Below are 21,347 nucleotides of genomic sequence, written 5' to 3' on the forward strand. Positions count from 1 at the left end.
GCATTAGTTTTGCAGTATGTGTATAATGCTGGTTTTCTTGGTGCTTTTAAAGATACCCCACTGGTAAAGCTTTAAAAAAAGGATTTCTTGACCTCGTGAAAAAGTTAGCTATTTGGAATGTTAAATGCAATTATATTGACATATGGTGATAATGTGATAAAGCGTAAGGGTTAAAGGTTGAAGGAACCATGGCTTGGCAATTAGCAATGTAAATGAAACATTCATTATCCAGCATGCTGAGAAGTTGATGAACTGTACAATAAATCTGAGCCCAAGTCACTACTGAGATAACTCATTTCAGACATAACGGTATTTATTAGGATCCTGGACATTGTTTTGCATTCTCTGATGAAATATCTTGCTATACAGAAATATTTTATCCATTAATTTGTGTGAAATAAGTGAATACTAAAAATTCATAAGGCCCAAAGCAATTCTCCAAATAATATAGAATAAAAAAGGGAGAAACATGAAAGACATTGAAACTTGCCCTATCTGGAATGTTGTTTGATTAGAGGTATTGGTATCTCTTCAGTGCATTGGTATTGGTATTTCTTCAATGTAAATTGTTTCCAGTGACTTATATTAACTCATTTAAAGCCATTTTTCATCTTACGAGATATAATTGAAACCCAAATCTGACCTAGTAAGTAGAGAGCCAATTATTCGATGTTGTAAGATCCATTTATATATAAAAGAAGGTGGGTTTTTTGGTGAGAACACAGGATGAACACTTTTTTCAGAGATGATGCAGAACATGTTTACTCAGTATTTATAAGCTCCGTGAAGGTTAGGATTGAGAGTTATCAGGCATTATTACAGTTAACTGTACTTGTCTCTCTCTTAGAATAATGCTCAATACCAACAAAACCACAGCTAAATTTATTAACGATGATAGCAGTGGTAGATTACCTCCCATTCATTAGACAGTTCTATGAGCAGCTTAGGAGGAGTTCCTAATAACAAAACAAATAGTGCATAATTTATTCAGTAAAAATAACTAAGGAGAAGTTAACAGAAATCAAGACACACAATTATATGCTAGCTTTCTTGTCAGTGAGGCAAAAGAATTTTATGTTCAAGTGATTGGTGGAAACAGAGTATATATTTAGTTTGCGTTAAAAAATGTTGAAGTTGTTTCTTCCTTTTAAAGGCCATTTTATGATGGCCATAACAAGTGATACATTATATTTTCTGCTCCAGTTTTGCATCCATTTGGCTTTGTTAGAAATTTAGCATTACATTTTATTTTACATAGATTTCCCACTGTGGAGTAGATAAATTTTTTACTACTGAGGCAAAATATTTGAGTAGTTATGTATTAATGACATAACTCTGAGGGAGTATGACACCTTACGTAGTTTTCACACTAGTTCTGTGAAATTTTATTCTTATGGATCATTATTAATCCTGAAAGATCACCTAATGATTTATGAATTGAGCCAAAACCCCTCAGTGCTCCCTTAATCTTCTCCTCTATATCTGATGCACGTAATTCTCACTTCAGTGCAAATGTAGTATTTGTTCAGCAGTACAAGGAAATGTAATGCATTGTTCAGAAAAAGAGTTTAATAATAAGTTTTCTCTACAAAAGAGATAGTATTCCTATATGTATATATTATGATATATTTGCATACTATTCTGTACTACACTGAAAGTACAAGAAATATGCAAGGAAAACTCTAAAAAGTATTGGCTCCTCCCTCCCCTTTATTTACTGTACAGAAAACTATTCAGAGTAGGCTTACATCGTATAGCTATTGAAGTGCTGAAAATTGTTTTTGAGTAGGCACCTGTTAAATACTTTGTATCTTCAATTTCTTTTTGGAATCTCTAGTTATATCATTCAGCTGAAAATTCCTTGGGTCAGCATGGTACACAGGATGGAGGATGCAGGATATGTTGGAGATCCTACTGGCAGCTTATAACATTGGCAAGAATTAAATGTACTACTCTTTAAATAGCCATTTAAGCTCAAAAAAGTATTCTAACCTTCTTGGAGTAATTAAGATGGCTGAGTATTATATATGTTCCAAAAATAGGTTGCAAGCCATCTTTAATTGCAGGAACTACTTGGTTTCTGCTGTGGTTGTGCCACAGCATGCCTGTACTTTAAGACCTAAATTTTGTGAATTTAATGGTGGATGAAGCCAGAATACTTATTATAAAGACACAGCAAGTGCTGTGTTGAGCACACTGAGAATGTGGCTATTGAGGTATTATAAAATTGTGAGGAAAACACTATGAAGAAAACATTTAAAAACTCTTAAGTTGTATTTATATAAAGAGTCTCTTAGTTAACTACCTTCGAATTTCTCTGGATATCTACATAGCTGTTACTTCGTGGCTGTTGCTGTGCTTTCCTATAACAGCGATATCAGGAGAGTTTGAGGCATTAAACTCTAATGTATATAATAGGTCATCTTCTACCCAAACTTTCTAAATTCAGAATGACCACAAATAATATGTTCTGTTGCTTATCTTTCCTTTAATAACATTTCAATGTAGCATCTCTAATCTAAATATATGTGCTGACCCACAGCTTTTTTATACTATTTGGGAAAACAGTGTTCTTCTGAATTACAATATTTGTAAAGTCTTCATTTCCTGACTACTTACTAACTGGCTGTACTGGATCAACTTGAACTGAAATGTATACGCAGGAGTGTATATGTGTGTTTAGGTACTTATAAATACATTATTTTGATAATGTATACATATGCACGGACACTTGAAATATGAAATATTCAGTATACAGTACATATACAGTACAAAATACATATACATTAAATTTGTTTTAAAAAATGTATTTCCACAAGCAGCTCTAACAGTAGACAAAAGTTTAGACCTCAAATCTGAGTGTTGCCTCTACTAATTTTCAGGTGTTTAAGTACTATGCTTTCAGTTTCTCACTGTTCTTTGCAAAGCTATTAGAGCTTTAAAAGAAAGCTTCATGGAGAAGAGTGGTCATCTTTCATCTCCCATCGAAGCCTTCTTTTGGATTTCTTAAGCTTTCTTTGCCATGCTTTTAGCTTAGCTTGAAATTTCCTTTAGGCCAAAGGTGGAAAATCCACCAATCATTGTGTTGTCTTGACAATCCAAGACAGGTAATCCAGTAGACTCTATAGTCTTACCTAATTTTCTAATATGGAGACGACTTATGATGATATCTTAGAATATGTCTAACTTACTGCAAAGTCCTGGAACAAGCCTTTTGGAAAGATCATAGATGAGATGAAGGAAAAATAAGGCATTGGGAAACTTTTTGCATGATAACATGAAGGGACCTACACGTATACTGTGTACATTTCACACAAGTTAAGGCAACATTCCTTTTTACAGCATCCAGCAAAAGTAAATAATACTGTGACATACAGGCAAATTTTTGAAGCTCAAATCAAGCAGTTTCTCAGAGTTCCAAAACTAGCAGATAAATAATCTTTCTTCTATATATTTGTGAATTTCTCAGTTAAAACCAATCCAAGATATTCAGTGGTATACCCATAGGCATGAGGTCCTCATGTTAAGATGGGAGTGTCCACCTATAAGCAGCAAAAATATGAGTCTTGAATCAATTTTTTTTTTGTTATGTTTTTCTGGGTAGACGACTCCAAAGTATCACTGCTTGTCTGAAGGAGTAACTCTCCCATCAACAAAATAGGCTCTTTCTAGTATGCTGCTAGTGAGTTACCAATGTCAGGCTTAAGGCGATTTTTGTCTATTTTTTTATGCCAGCTGGTTTATAGATATAATTTGTGGGTTTCGCAGTCTAATCTCATTGGTGAATATTTTTTAAGTGCAACTCTTATATAGCTGGTTAGAGGTAGAAAATACTTGTGTTTTACTTGATCACATTTAGTTTGTGCTTTCTAACTGCTTTCCTCTTATCAGCTGCAAGGCCAGAACTAGATCTGACTATAACTCCCATGGCCAACACTGGGGGAGACACCATGTGTTTTAGGAGAAACAATATTTTTGTTAACTTTTTAGTACTTCTTATGGCATGAAAACTTCTGCTAGTAGCTATACTTTGAAGAATGGATGTAAAAGAACAGATTAAACCCAATAGGAGTGGTAAGTGATGGTATGAAGAGAAGGCAGTGGCTCTCCATGTAAAGTTCCATGAATACCAAGGCACTCCATGAAAAAATTTAAAGATTCTTCTTTTAATAAGTTTCCGGATTACTTGAGACAGCTAGGTGCTTATCAGACCACAGAGATTAGCAGACAAAGAGGTAGAATGCAAATCTACAGATCCTGGCTGTGGTTGATGTTATAAGCTAGCTACCCAGGAAAACATTTATAGTATAAGTGAAATGTGCCTTTTTGTAAGGTAGCTGCCTAACACTGCTCACAAACAGTACCCACTCAACAGCTTGTTTATTCATATCCTGCTTATTGCATACCAGCTCCTCTGTTCTTGTTCTGTGGAAATGTCAGTCTTGGCTGAGAATTTTAGTAGTAGCTTTCGTCTGTGGAAAATTGGAGCCATCTACTGTCCAAAGAGAGCATCAGTTGAAGTGTGTAATTTTTTTGTCTTGTCCTATGTCCTCAAAAATTCTCCAGGTTTGTTGTTAGTAGGATGTTTGCTAACAACATGGATGCAAAATTAATTAGGCCTGGATGTTTCTGGAAAAAAAACTTATCCATTAGTACATATACTAAAATGCATTTATTCAGACTTCAGGATTAAACAATATTTAAAAATTTATATTATGTAGGCAGGTTGAGAATCAAGAAAAAAGCTGGGCAAACAGCCATCTGCAAGCGTGCAACTTCTCAAAATCGCATTCTATAAAATTAACAATTTTTCTACTCAGTTCATAGGTAGCTTCCATTCCTAGTTATCTGCTCAATACTTAAAAAAAATAAATCTCATTTTGTGAAGTACAGTTCAATTCTTAACCTGACTTAATGGAAAAAGCATGCCAGGGTCCTGGTTTCCTATTTCTTCCTGATTTTGGATCTGATAGATATCAAAACCTATTTGATTGTATATTCAAAAAAATAAAAACAACAACTAAAAAACCCCAAAACAAGCAAAACAAACCCAAACCTGGAAAAAGTAATGCTTTTTTGTTTTTATCTCTGACAGGTCTTCCAGCTCAGGTCTAACTTTGGAAGCCTGTCAAGACCTACTTCCTCTAATGCTTCTCCACCACTTTTGCAGGCCACATTGTGCCATTGTCTGCTGGCCAGTTGCCCCAGTTCTGTCCTTGTGACACCTAGCGCTATGTTTCAAAGTCTTAAAGCGCTGTAGCTACACGGAACTAAACAACAGTCATATATCAGTCTGAGACATAAAATAGGCTGTAATCCAGGTGGCTCTTTCTTAGTTGCAATGAGCTATTCAAGAGTAGGAAAGGAGAAGAAACATCTAAAACACTTATTTGCTGTTAAAGTCAAAAGATACACACTAATTAGTTTAGCTTGTAAGGATCCCCATAATTTCATTGCTGTGGTAGTTGGTTATGTCATACACGCATATACAAACACACCCAATGTGTATAATTGGGTGTATTCACACCCAATGTGAATAAGACAGCATTTATGTGTAGGTTGAACCAAATGATTATAAATGAATTGAGGGATATCTCCTGGGATTGGACATAAAGGTCTTGTAAACTGAAAATTTTATAAACAAACAGCTGTTGGGAAAATACCATTATGCTGTAATAGCTGCTATTAAAATCCATTAGCAATCTTGATGGCCTGTTTGAATTTGATGCATCATTTGCTCTGATAGCATTTCTTTCTAAAGAAATTTGTAAAATATATGTAGATTATGAAAGACAGTAGTAATAGACTAGGAGATTAACACTGATTACATGTTTTACTTCCACGTGCCAATCAAGCTTTGAAGAATGCTGTGTATCCTCCAGTTTAAATGTCAGTGGACAAACAGGAACATATTAACCTGAACAGCTGCAAAGCTTTCTCCATCACTGTGGGAGAAGTATACAGTTCTGCAGAGATGAAGTATTTCCAGGTTAAAACCCATGTTTCAGGCAACAGAGTAAATCTCCAGTGTTTTCTAAGAGTTTGCACACTCTCCTAATTGATGCCAAACTGTCATTTCTTCTCCAGCTCACAGATCTAGATATCACAGTGGATCCCAGTTGCCGTAGGGGTACGCATGGCCTGTAGATCATGGTGCTACCAAAATTAGTCAGACTTCTAATGAGGTTTTGAAAAAATCTGTGTGCCAAGAACTATCTGAAAACTATCCTCTCTGAAGAACGGTTCAAGTCCCAGTGTTATATCTAAACTGTCCCTTCAGAAACAGGTACGAAAACCCACAGAGTGGAATGTGCATGTGTTCGTAGACAGAGGTAGGGATGCAGTTAGCTTGTTCATGGATGCTGCAACGGCACCATCTGGTGGGTGAACAAGAATCAAAGTCTAAAGCTCGATAGAGTGATCAGGTTTAACCATCTTTTAATCAAGACTTCTTGCCTGCTCCCTTTTTTTGTAATGCTCATACTCAGATGATAAAATGCTTGTTATTGTACATACTTTGTTTCATATTTCTTCCTGTACCCGGTGTTTTTCAATGTTTTATTCAAAGAACTCAGCATAAAAGAGAATTCTTTGTAAGTATTTTTCTGGTATAAACTTACATGCCAATTTTATGGATACATTCTTTTCCCTGGTTTCCTCCTACCTGTTCTCAGTTTCTTTGCCATATCCTCTTTCTCCTCTCTGGTATCTGCAAGCAGCTTTTTGCTAAAACGACTGGCAAAGGATGTCGTGTCTTCTACTGTTCCCTCTCGGCACTCCTTCTCTCCTTCCTGGTGGAAGTACTGTGGTGGAGGTAAACCACACCTTGTACGTAAGAATGTTGTTGTGCTGAAGTATACAGCAGAGCCATGGTCAGTAAGGGAGGAGTAGAAGGGTTTGTGCTTCAGTGTAAAGAGTGCCTTTATATTCTTCTAGCTCTGGACCATTCTGTCTTATTTTCTTTTGCAAATTCGGGGTTTAAAATTTTCTTTTTGGTAAGGATTATGATACAAGTACCTTTATCAAAAGAGCTGTAGGTCTGTGATACTCCTGTTTATTCTGGTGTTGCCCTAACAGAGTTGCAAGAGGCTAAAACTAGAGTAATATAGTAGTTGTACCATTTAACGCGCAAGTTATTAAAAGAGCCTTTACTGCTAATCAGCCACTGCATGGTTGTGATAATCCATTATGCATTCCACTATATGCCTCTCTCTAGCACTTAGCAATAGATAGTTTTGCAGCTCACAATGTAGCGGAGGTAAAGCCATGGTGTCATTCCATATGGATTTTTTTCATCATTTGAAAGAAGACTGGATGCTATTTGGAGCCCCAGCTTTCTCATTTACATGTTAATATTTTAAATAATATTTTCAGAAAATAAATGAGGCCCTGAATTTAAAGACATCAATTTCACGGAGGTTGAAGTGAGAGCATTCTAAAAATGAGCCAGCAGGATAGGAAGCCTTAACTACGGGCCTAATTAATAAGATGCTCATGCACATATTTTTATACTTCTATGAATTACTTCAGTTCCATGACTTTGTTAAGATTTGAGTATATTTTAAGTACATTTGACCTGTAAATGTATTAGCAGTTTGACCACCGTACCACCCTATCTTTACTTCAGTGTTCAGACAGCACAAATTCAACATTTAAAGAACCGTGTTCAAAACCTTAGTTTTGAAACCTCAAATTATCAACAGGCTACAGTGAAGTCAATGGGTAGCAGTACAAAATATAGTAAATAAGCTGCTTGCTTGGTTAGGTGAAATCTTGTTTTGACATTGCTGAGTAGTACTTGTTTCTTTACTGTGTTAGAAAGATGCTTCAGTGACAACGCATGATGGCATTTGTGAAGCAGAGGGTAAACAAATGTTTCTTAAGGCATTACAGCTATGCGTGGCGTGCCTGTGGCAAACTCAGATATGTGCTGTTAACTTGCTATATATTTATTTTGTTGTTAATTTTTTAGTTTGTTATTTATTAAGTTTATATTTTAACTGCCAGTTGTAATCCAAAAACTGCCTTACACAGAGCTTGTATTTTGTTCTCAGAAACTTGAACCATCTCAGTGGCAAAAGCTTCTGTCTTAGCTACTGTAAATGTAAAAAACAGAGATGAGGGTGCCACAAATTAACTCCCGTTCCGTGTAACCAAGTGTGTGTCCCCTGACAGGCATCTGCAAAGAACTTCGGTTTATTCTGGTTTTGCTTGTGTTAGTAATGACTCTTTTCATCTCTTCTGAAGGAACTGACTGTTTAACAAATGAGTTGCTAAAGGCATTTTGCTTGCAAAACTGTAAGTGCTTATTAGAAGAATCCTTAGGAAAACTTAAGTGAAGTACAAGAAACTGAATTGCTACTCTTATTTGTAAGGAGGCTGGGATTTTTTTGGTGGCAAAGTTCAGTGTATGGTATTTGATCGTCTCTGTCCAATTCCTAATTTATGTGCAGAAACAACCAGTGCAGGTGAGATTAAAGCCAGTTCCACTGAAAACACATTGTTTGTTTGTTTGTGTGTCTTGTAGGAAGATGTTCAGCTTCCTCAGCAGAGAGCTGAACTGAATGAAAGGAAAAATAATTACTCTTTTATCTCCAGTTTTATTCCAGATGAGGGTTACTCCATATTGACAAGGCAGCATGGGCAGCCAAGGAAGGTGCCAATGATTTAGCATACAGTGCAAAACTGACTTAATCAAAATAATTCAGAATGCATTTCTAAAATTTTTACATGCTTAGCAGAGAACTTTTACTTCCTGGAAGGGCATTTTGCTAAACTTGAGTGCCTGAGAAACAGTGTGAATATTGTCTGTGTAGGGAACTGGTTGGGAGAATACCTACGTGTACATTAGTGGTATGTGCCAAATCCTTTGAAGTCAGCAAGAGGCTTTCCATTAACTTCTAGTTCATGTGATTCTGAATTGGCCTATTCATTTAGGCTTGCAGAGGGAACACCTAAAGGTAATAATTACTATTTATGTTTTTTGATATGTGGAGACCCTGGTTACAGTGGGGCATTTCAAAGCCATGGATCTGTGCTGCTGAAAGGAAAACGTTTGTTGTGAACCAATGGATAGGAGTATGATAAAGACTGAAGTACAACTGAAGATCATTTTGCCTCAATGGGAAACTGTATTTGCAGTTAAAGAGATTTGGGGCAATGGGAAAAAACCATAAAAAGCTAAAATTAAATTCTTAAAGTGGCATCAGTGGTTCTTGCCAAGAATTCAGTTACGATAGGAAGGGGAGTGAGAAATTGGAAATGGGAACAGAGAGTTCATGACAGGTAATATGGAAAGTAAAAAATAATATAAGTCAAGGGTTTGCAGCAGCAGAGGAAGAAAACTTGCAGGAGAAAACAGTATATTGGAGTCAGGAGAATGAATGGAGAAAGTACAGTTTTTCAGAAAAATGGTTTGCAATCAAACGACCCAAAAAGGAAACAAACAGCTCCTTCAGAAAGGCAGAAAAGGTACAAAAGGCTTCACCAATTACTAAAATTGGACAAAAGAATCCAAAACTGACACATTCACAATTTAGGATATAGAAATGATAGATCTGAATCCTGCACAAATGGTTCTTTTGATTTATTATCAGCTGATCATGTTCAAAGCAGGTTTTTTAATGGGGAAAAGAGGTTTGGAGCCTGCACAAATCTGGATGCCTGATAGGCCTGTACTGATAAAAGTGGTCCATTTTTTTTTATTCTAGATCAATTATCTTGCAAAATCATCTGCCCATCTATGTAAATAGAGTGAAATAGCTTTAACAGTTAAGCAACTGTGTTTTATTCCTGTGGTGATGTTGTGAGATGGTTACATAAATTAGAAAAGTAAATGTGATGGGGGAAAAAAAGGTAAAAAAATAAAAAAGTCAGCAATTTGGGATTTAAAATTGTCATTTAACCTTCAAACAACTTAGAGATTTAAGGGATTATAAAATATTAAAAAATTTGGTAACTGAACCAGGAAACAGAAAAGTGTGAGTGCATCTGCATGGCTGCATTTCTGTGTGAGGAACGTGCAGATGGAAAGACACCATCACCCATCAGATTTTGTTGGTTGTTTTTTTCTGGTGGTTTTTTTTTTGTGTGTTTGGTTTTTTTTTTTAAAACTGATGAACTAATCATTTCACATTAAATACCATTCCTCCTAGAAGGAATTAGGGCTGAGAGATTATGCCATCCTACAAAAGTTTCTTCTCCTTCTTTTAACTGCTTTAGCTGCAAGTTTTTGAGTTCCATCCAAAAGATTTTTGCTGGTTTTACAGTCTATGTTAGTGTTGAAACATTGGTATTTTGTTATTAAGTACAAGTTGCACCAAATGATTTGCTCAGAGTACCACAATGGAGGAAGAACTGCAGGTTTCCTTCTACTTTCTATACACAAATGCATTTTCCCCATCAGCATAGTGGTGCTAGGGAACAGGGATGCTGGCAGAGACATGGTACAATGGAACTCTGCTAGGCCATATCCCAACAACGTCAGGTGGAGATGTTCACCCGCTGCTCTCTTTGGGCTGCAATAGGAAGTCTGGAAGCATTTTTCTCTCCTTTACCAAACAGGGGACAGGGTTGGCTTCCACTGTATCCAAAAAAAAAAAAAAAAAAAAAAAAAAAAAAGCCTTCAGGATTAACTCCACTACATTATTTCTAAATATGCTGTTGGCTGAAGACTGATGATTTATTAGCTTGACTGAAAGTAATTTTCAAAGATTAGGAGAAAGTTATTTCCCAAAACAGTCACAGAGGATATGTGTGATATATATAATATAGAAGGTACAAATGTATATATAATTTTTCAGACTGCCTGCATGTGCTGGTAGCCATTTACAATATTGCTAGCTTCTTGCTATTGAAATTGTTTTTAATGGTACATCTAGTCTTGCTGTCTCCAAACAGGAAAAAGTATTGCTGAAAGTAGAAGAGAAAGCACTGTTTCATCCCTGTATAGTGACAGCAACTAAAGAGGTACAGCACTTTTTGCCGAGCAAAACTACATGTTTATGGGAAAATGGCAATAGAATACTGTTGTCATTGTTATGATGAAACAAGTCTCCATTTCCAATTTAAGCTGCAAGCATTAAAAGCGCACATAAGAATAGTTCACCATCCTGCCTTGGCATTTTGGTTTTTTTCCTTGATTATATCTTCAGGAGGAATTAACATTTTGATACAACATTTGTTCTTGGATTTGCAGTGGTTAAATCAATAGTTAATGAGGTTCGTCGTATAATTTGAGCTTGTAGTTTGTTTATGCTAGACCAACTTTATCCATACTCCAAACAAATTATCTCTTATAATCACCAGCCTGAAGATAAATCTCTAAATGTTTTTCTGATGATAGTGCTGTGGTTGGCAGGTGTTAGAAGTGCCTCCCAGGGACAAAGATTGAAGATGGGCTTGTTCTCACAAATCCTTCAGGCGAGGTTGTTTAGCTTTCTATCCTGTCATCTGCAGAGGAGCCTTGTATGGTGCCCTGCTAATGAAATCTAATAGGCAAAGGTCATATATCTTTATGAAGAAAAATGCAAAGCTGGTGAGTGATAAATGTGCTCCATGGGGTTCAATGGACGATGCTTAGTGATAAAATCGATGTTTAAACAGTGTTTCAAACGGCTTGGCATATCTCTGGTTTTTGTGCCTCAACTACTTTTTATAACAATTCTCATTACTAGTGATGCAATTAGATAAATGCAAAAACAGTTGAATATGCATGCAAAGTTGTCTATGTAATTAAAGAAATAGGTGGGGACTTTAAGTGGGTAATTATTTTTCGGTATTCATAGCATAATGAATATGATGGCTCACATAAAAGCACACAGCAGTAGTGTATTTAAATTTGAAAGCATACTAGCTATTGTGAAGATATGAAGATTTAGGTAGATTCTAACATTGGTTGTAAATCTAAAAATGTCTTTGTCAAATGTCAAAATAGATATTAAAAAAAAAAAAAAAAGGAATGGAAACAAAACACACCGGCATAAAATTGAAGATAGAACTTCTAACGAATGCAAGTCAGTGCCTTTAAGAAATTGCTAATCTGAAGTTGAAAGGAATGAAATAAACCAGATATTGTTGAATCACTGCTGTTTTTTGAGAAGTTACCAGTTCATTTGCTATAGTTATACTGCTGAGCTAAGAGACAGTTCAATAAATCAACTCAGGCTTGATGGATTCTGCAAACCATTGCAATGAGTGCGTGGAAGAGGAAAGAAATCTCTTAGTATTCCCTCTTTGACAAAAGGGTATGCAAAGAGCCTGAATGGATGAATGGTTGATTAATTTTGCTGGAAATTTTCTTGACAGCCAGAAATGTGTTTTTGCGTAACTGTGTTTGCATGGGAATTATATTGTAAGATATGAATTATTACATATAAACTTACACCTGAGACTTAGCTGGCTAAAATAGACAGTTCCTGGTCAGTATATATATGGTTGTGATGTTTCTTGTGTTTTAATTCATCACTCTGGCAAGTCAGCCTTCTGCTTGTTACCACTTGCTAATCAGTCAACAGTGAAATCAAATATTGGATGTGATTAAATGAACCTTGTAACTGAAGTGGTAGGTTGTGGGTTTTTTCAGTGTTTTTTAATTGATTTACAACTTACAGAAAAATCAGATGAGAGTTCTTAACCTAGTATCAGAAAGCAGAATAATATAAAGGAGAATAAAAAAGTGTGTCATAGGCTATGTCCACATGGCCTATTGATTAGTAAGACAGAAAAATAGTGTTTCTTTTTGTCCTCTAAGTTTCTGAGGTAAATAATGTGTTAGATTGTGTATACTATACTGTGGCTTAATATGGAGATTTTTCCTTTTAATTTTGTAGGTTTTTGTGCATATTCAGTGTACAGGTGATATTTGCTTATAAATACAGTGCATAACAAGGTCCCTGGATTCCTTTACTTTTACGCTTTGGTTACTTATTCATGTGGTTTCAAAATGAGACTTTCCACGCACTTCACTCCGGAAAAATACGTACATACTTCAGCATTTAAAATGACCTGGAGGGAGTACATTTTAACATAATGCAAGCGCAATTCCCTGTACTTCCCTACTTGGAACAAGTGTCATACTGTTAGGATTGCAATCCTTTCTAGTTTGCCCTTTTAATTATTCTACAGAGGCAGAGTTTTAAAGACACACTTGGAAAAGGAGGTTTAAGCCTTTAGACTTGAAAATCACATCTCTATGTTTTGAGGTATTTTGTATTTTTAACAACTCCAAACTACTACTTATCCTTCAACTGCCAAAAATGCTGAAAAATGCCAGCTTTATCTTTTTCAGTCACTGTTTTCTTATTACAGAAAACATCCATTAACAATGAGACAAATTACAAGCACTTTACATTTCTTTCCTTGAAGATGGAAATAAATCAACACTTCCGCCTTTATCTCACTAGACTAGATGATGTACATCCCTTCTTTGATCCCTGTGCCACTGTGAAACCCTTTTTCTTCTAGCTTTTGTGGTCACAGCCATCTAATATTTTTGTGTTGTTCCAGTGGACACAACAACAGTACGCACACTGTTACCTATGTTTGTTTTTGTCTTCAGGCTACATGCTTAATGTTTATCTCATGCAGTAGTGGCAGCTCCTTAATGGGACTTCATCTCCAGCCCTTCTGATCTATTTCATTCTTTGAGTGTAGGTGCACAGACCCCACCGACACCAGGGAGCATTTTTGGCTGTTGTATTTCAGGCAGGTATTTGTACACATCAGTAGTCAGGGGAGGCTGCCTTGCTTATGGATAAGAATTTGTGTTCTTTCAGGTGAGTGGCAGTGTTAGCCACTGAAGGCAGATATTCCAGCCAGAGGAGGACTGTTCTGAGTCAAATGGGCCATTATAATATTCTTATGTTACATGGGTATCATAATGTCTTTTAAGACTCATGGAGATGCTGTACCCTGGCTGCTAAATTCAAAGCTGTCTCAGGTAGCTCTGAAAATGTGGACTAATGGAACTGAAGTTTGGCTGTTTATCTGAGCAACTTCTGTGTTTTTTTTATTTTATAAATGAATTGAGACTTTCCCATCTTTCCTGGAAATCAGGTGCTGTGCTAAATACGTATAAAACATGGACATCTTTAACTAGAACTAATAAACACAGATTAAATGGCCAAGCCCAAGTTCGAATACACAGCATTTGTATTTCTGTCAAGTGCAAGAAAAACTCGTTTAGCTGTAGTATCAATTCATAAAGAGTGGATCATTGTTAAGACACACTTATAAAATGTACCAGTGTTGTAGAAAAAGCACTGTTGCCAGTGTGAAAATGGCTAAACACACTTCTATTGAACACTGCATGATAACTTATTTTGGTTTAGATTAATTCTTCTTTCTTTGATTTTTTCAGTTATTCTGCGTTTAATGGAAATAATAGACTGTAAAAATACAGGTATTACTGATAGTAAGGTGCTAAATAGGCATTCATCACTTTATATGCGGTGTTTCACAATGCTGTAGAATTTCCTGTTTAAATTTTCTTCGGCTATTGCTTTGTTCTAATTTAAGCTTGGGATGCCTAAAGTTAAACGTCAGATGTGACTGGGGTCTCTATATAGCTCTCAGATGCCCTTTCTCCAGCTCTTTGGTTTAGGTCCTAATACCAATTTCTCTCTGGACACTTTCCACAGCAACATAAAGAAAGCAGAATTAGCTGCTATTTTCCTTCTTTTCAGAAGACTGGTAACTATTAGTACAGCAGAGCTGCTATTTTGTAGTTTGAAATGCACATCAGAAAAATGCAATCTTTCCTTAAAGAAAAGATGGTGAATTTCTAATAGAGCATTTTTACCAGTAGCATTCATACAAAAAAGAGGTAAAATAGTGAATATACTTGACTGTGTTTCTGGAGTCTTATAAACACCATACTGTTTTCGTTTTTAGTGACCTTACCTGAAAATTTTGTAAAATATAGTGTTTTTCTGCTTTTTGGCCTTTTTTTTTTTAGTGGGGGGCTTTAGTAATTAGCTGGATTTACAACAAATGGCACACAGACTGCTAGCTCTGCATGTGTGCTATAACATTGGTGTTTACCCTATTATATTGCAATTTAAGTATGTCATAAAGTTTTATCAGCAATCACATAGAAATAAACTGGAATGCAGAAGTACTGACCATGAAATATTAAGAGAATACAGTGTGAAGCAGTATGTATCAACTTCTGTATTGTGATAATTGCTTTGGTTGTGAAAATTGTAATGGGATACAGTGATATTCCTCATTTATATTTTGTGATGGCTGGGTATTTTTAGCAAATGAGTTGTCAGCAGAAAGGCTTCATTAGACCCATCAGGGTATCTGCCCATGAATAACGAATCCCAAACTGTACTGACAGTTTCCTTGAGCCAAAATGATGGAGCACCTCTGACAAAAGCCATATTGTGCTCTCCGTGAGAGGAGTATGAAGAACAAAAGAGACAGTTTGTTCTTAATTTGGTCAGGTTAATATTGACACAGTTAGCTTAGAAAAATCAGAACTGTGTGTAATATACATTTACAGTGATCACTTGGGCAATTAGCTGTTGGCTTCATGAATCAGGAAGTGTTGCTAGAGACGGAGAAGTTAGAAATTCTCTCTGGGTATTTCTTGGAGATTTTGCTTCTTTTAAAGGAACACCCATGGCTATAATCATGTTAATTATTCAATTAGAAAAAGAGATTCCTATGAGAAAATCAAGTTTCAGAGAAAGAAGTTGCACAATAATATACAGCCTACATAAAACGGTGTTTCTCAACAGTAATATCTAATAACTGAACAGGTTATGTTAAAAAATCCTTCAAAAGTCTGGATTTCTTAAACATTCTGTTTATCTGGATGATAAAAAGATATTTGTCATTCAGAATGTGGACCATATTGTTATGTTGTAGCATTGCATAAACTATCTATATGCATTAGACAAAACAAATGCACAATTTTATTACAAATACTAAGACACTAAATTTCTCCAGTATCCATATTGCTGTTAAGTATGCATTTGCACAGTTAACAGCATTTGCAAAATATATTTACTACCAGATTCTATTTATTTCAAGGATATTACATTTCAAGTAAACTTACAGTCCTTTATTTTTTTGTCATAGGTTACTTAGATGGCATTATGACAACTAGTATTGTTTACATATGCTGTTTACCTGCTGTACACTACGCAAATATTAATATTTAAGCCAGCCCATGCTAATGAAGTAAGGAAAAGTAGTATAAGAAGAATGGCTGACTGACCTTTGTCATGGTTTGGCTGTATGGCAGTGTAGTTCTACTATCCTAATTCATCAACAGTATATTTTACAGTGCTTGTAATTTATTTGGGATGTAGCAGCTTAACTGTTGAAATGATTAGCATTTTTTCATTTCTGAAGAAATGCTTCCTTATATGTTAGCATTTACAATAAATGCAACATTCTGGTTGTTTACTTAGGTTAGCAAATTTGTGGAAGTCTCCGTATGTCTGCTCTGTCTTCCAATATATAGTCTTTGTTATAAGAATTTCTTGTTTGCAACTGTCTGTATTTGAATGTTTGAGTGCTTGTGAAGGGAGTATCTGAATTCTGTTGTTCGTACTAGTTTAAAAGAGTAAACTTTATGAATGTTTGGGGGAGGGATAGGATTAAACTAAGTTTTAGAAAAGATAATGAAATTAATAGAATTTCTTAAAATTAATGACATTACCTTTTCTTATTTTAAAATTAATAATTTCATATTTTGATTAATAATCCAGTCAACCAAAAAAATTAATGAGATAGTCATGATGCTGTAAAACTGGTAATCTGATCTTGTTCAGCACCATTTTCCAGCAAATTCACTCTTTGTCCTATTCTTTTAATGAGGTCTGTTTGCCTTGTGTTTCATTTCTGAATGCACTTAGTGAAGTAACAACTTAGGAGTAACATTTATTGTTGATTATTAAAACGCCTGTTTATGGGAAAATTGAGTAACTTATGTTGTCAGGTATTAATTGAATATTAATTGTTGCTTATGAGAAGCTTGCATCTTATTCCTCATGCCACAGAATTAATAGGGTCTTAGGTTTTACACCTTTGCTGAATAATGACTTTTTTGTCAGAAAGTTCTCTCACTGACAGGCTATGGTATGAAGTAATAAATGGGATGTGATCAGCATCATTTTGCTTGACTTGGACTGTGTTCTGACATGCTTAATTATTTCCTCAGTATTATTGCTGACTGGATGTCATTGTAAAACATCTCTTGCCCTCTTGCACTTCTAAATCCTCCAAGAATTTGCATGTTTTCTTTAAAGAAGTTTTCTCTCAATGCGGTGTATTGTTCTGGCACACCTAAACACGTTCCCATGCTGCTCTGAGCAGTCTCATCAGTTGATAGTGTTTTGCACCAGGTGGCGCTGGTCCATTATAATCCCAGTAAGAAAGGCATGCAAACTCGGTAAGGTATCTCTTACAACACTGTTTATTAGAGCTAAGATTATAAGGAGAAAACACTGTAGACAATCCTACATCCCTTCAGGTGGTGGGAACCCTGAGGGGTGTAGCACTGAATAAGTCTCCCATCCACGCACAGCATGCTGGAAACACCCTATTCATAGAAGCGCTTTCCACCTTTTGGTTATTTTAGCTATTATAGGATTTTCTTACAAGGAGGCAATTCCATTCTTCATTTCTACTGTCAAACAGAAAGGATGTTCATATGAAAACTTGCTGCAGTTTTAGATAAAGGTAAGGATACACAGGTGATGTAATTGCTAGGAGCAAGTGGATGTTCCTGCAGGCTTCTCTGGTACAGTTAGCAGGCCAAGCTTATTCTGTGCCCAAGGAGTATGCGTAGCACAACACAGCCCAGAAGCTAAGCTGGATGTGAAGCATGGAGAAAAAAAAACATGTAATACATAACTGATCTCCTCCTACAGCTTGTACGCAATGCAGAGGGATGAGTAACCTGCTCAGAGTTAATCTTTGTGCTTCTCTGTCATCAACATGCTGAGAACCTGAAGAAGAAAAAAATACACACTCTGAATAATAGTTAAGTTTGAGAGCATTGAAAAAATTGAGAGAACTTCAAGTAGATGGATCAGGTGGTTACGTAGGTAGTACATATCTGTTATTGTTTATATTAATGTAGCCCAATATGAAGCTTTTCCAGTTGTTCCACCAGGGATACATACTTGGCAACTTCCCCACTTACAGCGACAGACTACTGGATCACCTGCTGCTGTATCAATTCCTCAATGTTGCTCTTGATCATATGACATAAGCTGACAAAAAACCGGGTAGGAGGAAAATTCAGATTTTAGTACTTTCAGGGGTTTTACCATGGCCATTTACATCTTTAGCTCCTGCTCTGACTGGTAGAACTGACCTTTCACTGTATGGCATTTGGTGCCACAGCCTTGCTGTGGTAGCTATTCCCAGCAACAAATAGCTGTTAACATGTGAAAGTTGTATCTTCTTCTATTCATAATCTTGTTCTATGATGGTCTATGGTCCTTGTCTTTAAACTCTAGTAATATACCTCTGATCACCCTGCATGTACATATTGACTCTCCAGTTGGCCACGGTTGTGACAGAGGCGTTTTTCCTTGCCATATAGGCAGGTTAAGAGGTTCCTCCCTCAAAATACTGCAGAAAGCAGGATTTTTGGTACTCCCCAACCTACCACTTTTTGAGTGCCAAATACAGGCTGAGATGATGGTGGGTATTATCACAGTCAAAGTCACTCTCATGAGGCTTCCAGTGCACTCATGTGATTTTAATAGTAAATTTCTAATTCCTTGCATGTTCAGCTGATACAAGCAATATAGAAGATAAAACATCATGAGGCTTGAAGGCTGGACATTTTTTAGAGTGATCATTTATTTACTTTATGTACAGCCATAAAACACCTTGCAGACTTGATCCTTGATTGGTCCATGTCCTTCCCTATGACTTCCCAATCTTCTTGAATTGGCTGTAAGTGGATAATTGAGATAAGGTGTTATCGGGGGTTTTCAGATGGTTTTGAATCTGGTCTAATTCGAATTTTTTTATTAAAATAGATTTTAATTATTCTAACTGCAGTTAGCAATGGGATAACTGAAGTACCTATTCTGTACTTAAACACATTTTGGTACTTTTTCTAATATACTCAATACTTAGGTCTTCAGAAAAATGTTATTGGTTTGGATGCTCAAGCCTTATTCACCATAATTCTTCACCATAACCCCCTACACAAATTTCATATCTGAATGTCCACCAGTAAACTGACAGCTAACTGAATTTGTGCATTAATCTGCGTTAATTTCACCTAAAACTCGTTTTCAGGTGCTATGCGAACATCAAAGTGGAACTTCATCTCTAATCTTGGAAAAGAATCTACTTCCAAAGCATTTGGCAATCAGGATTTTTTTTGTTTTAAGTTTCATTTACAGGGAGGGAGATGCATTTTGTGGACACATTTGAGTAGATCAATAAATAGTATTTGTACATATCTAACCAAAACAGTAATTTATCAGGTAGGAGACAGATGCAGGGGAATAACACACCAATCTGCGTATACTGTTGTGTTGTATTGATGATGAACTGCTGTTTGTTCAGGGACAGTGTAGCTTGGCAGCATCAGAAGAACTATTAGCTAGAAGATTACAAAAAAATTATCTCAAATACAAATAGCAAAAACATAAAGGAGAAAATAACATTTCTAAGACTTTGTTCACTGGCAGTTATCTGAGGACTGAAGAAAGACATTTATGCTTTGTGCATTATGTTCCCAGGTAAAAAAGAGGGATGTATGATTTGTGTTGCAAAATCTAGATAATTCAACATTAGGCTAGTCCAAGTATAAATGAGAACAGGAATGGCAAATGCAGTGTTTACCTCCAGTGTATTTGTTTTGAGGTGTGAAAATAAGCATTTTTTTGACACAAAGAGATTTTAAAACTAGTTTGGCTCACTCTGTCCTTGTTTGGGGGTTATTGTTTTGAAGACCTGCACGGAATTCAAAGAGCAGCAATAATGGAATGGAAAAGATTTTGATAATCAGTGATAAATTTGTATACAATCATGCAACATCATAATGGATATCTATCTACATATATATAAAGGGCTCCAAAATGAAGTTAACACATACAAGTTCCTTTTGAGTGCCTGGTTTTGCACCTCAATACTATTATTGTAACATCTATTATTTTAAATGAAATATTGACATGACAGATTTAATAAAATATTTTTATTTTTCTAATAAAAAAGGATTTTTATTCAAGAAATAGCAGTAGCCCAATACTTTCAAGCAACACTGCAAAAGCAAATAGCAAGAACAAGTAAGAATTCTGTTTCAGCAGTAGTTTCAAGAGGGCAAAACCTACATTTAGTATTTTAGCACTCTTCAGAAATAAAACTCCATTACTGTGTTGTGAGACCAGTTCTTGATGTTTTTCTAAGCACATAGGTGTTTTGACAAATGGAACAGAATTCTCTTGCCAGTTACAGAAACACACGATTATTAACGTTTCTGGCTATTTTCAGAAGGAAAATATTTTCAAAGAAAAGATGTTGACATTTCTTTTAATTTCTTACCACATTTCAGGACTGCGTGTTACACAGGAGTCTTGTTGGTGATCTGAAAGCATTCACAGATAAATATGGGTTTGATGTACTTGTCATTTTCGCCAACTGTTTGTCAGATGAGAAGCAAACAAAACGACAAATAGCAGTATACTCGGAAAACTTAGAGCTAGGCAATCAAGTAAGTACCTGGAAAAAAGAATCAAATAATGTCTTCCCTGAAAAGAAATGGGTTTTTTTACGTTAATATATACCAAAGTCTTGAATTATGAAGTGGGGTCAAAGAGTAGCAACTGTTCGCTGGCATCTGAGGAGCTATTTGAAATGGCTGCATTATTTATATGATGCAAAAATGAAAGATTGTGATATTTATGATAGTTTCGGGCCAGCCTAGTAGAAAAAAAGTGTACAATTATGAGAAACCCAGGAAGAGGCAAGATTTTTCAATTTAGCTAAAACGGAATGAACCTTTTAAAAATTTTTTTGCTAGTTTTGACTTGGTTTTGTATTGTGATCTACACAAATGAGTTTTCGGCAGTGAGGGCTGAGCAAACGCATTGTAAATGGTAATGACCAGAAATCATCTCTGTGTATGTTATTGCTAAAGAATTTAAGCTCTGAAATGAAGCCAAATTACTGCAAGGATGTTCATTTATCCAAAGCCAGGTGCTGTCCTTTTTTTTTACTATATTTGTCCCCAAATCATAGAATCATAGAATCATTAAGGTTGGAAATTACCCTTAAGATCATTGAGTCCAACCGCTAACCTATCACTGCCAAGTCCACCACTAAACCATATTCTCAAGCACCACATCTACCCTTCTTTTAAA

At 35.8% G+C, this 21,347-nt stretch overlaps 1 protein-coding gene across 1 annotated transcript in view; it reads left to right on the forward strand.

Moving 5' to 3' along the window:
• The window catches only part of PRUNE2 (prune homolog 2 with BCH domain), a 144,214-nt gene that overhangs the window by 61,112 nt on the left and 61,755 nt on the right, over positions 1–21,347 (forward strand). Inside the window, exon 7 of the mRNA XM_075078716.1 lies at positions 20,540–20,698. Coding sequence (XP_074934817.1) covers positions 20,540–20,698 — 159 coding nt within the window. The remainder of the gene's footprint in view (positions 1–20,539; positions 20,699–21,347) is intronic.

The sequence above is a fragment of the Phalacrocorax aristotelis genome, chromosome Z (assembly GCF_949628215.1).
Source record: "Phalacrocorax aristotelis chromosome Z, bGulAri2.1, whole genome shotgun sequence".
In the NCBI taxonomy this organism is placed as follows: domain Eukaryota; kingdom Metazoa; phylum Chordata; class Aves; order Suliformes; family Phalacrocoracidae; genus Phalacrocorax; species Phalacrocorax aristotelis.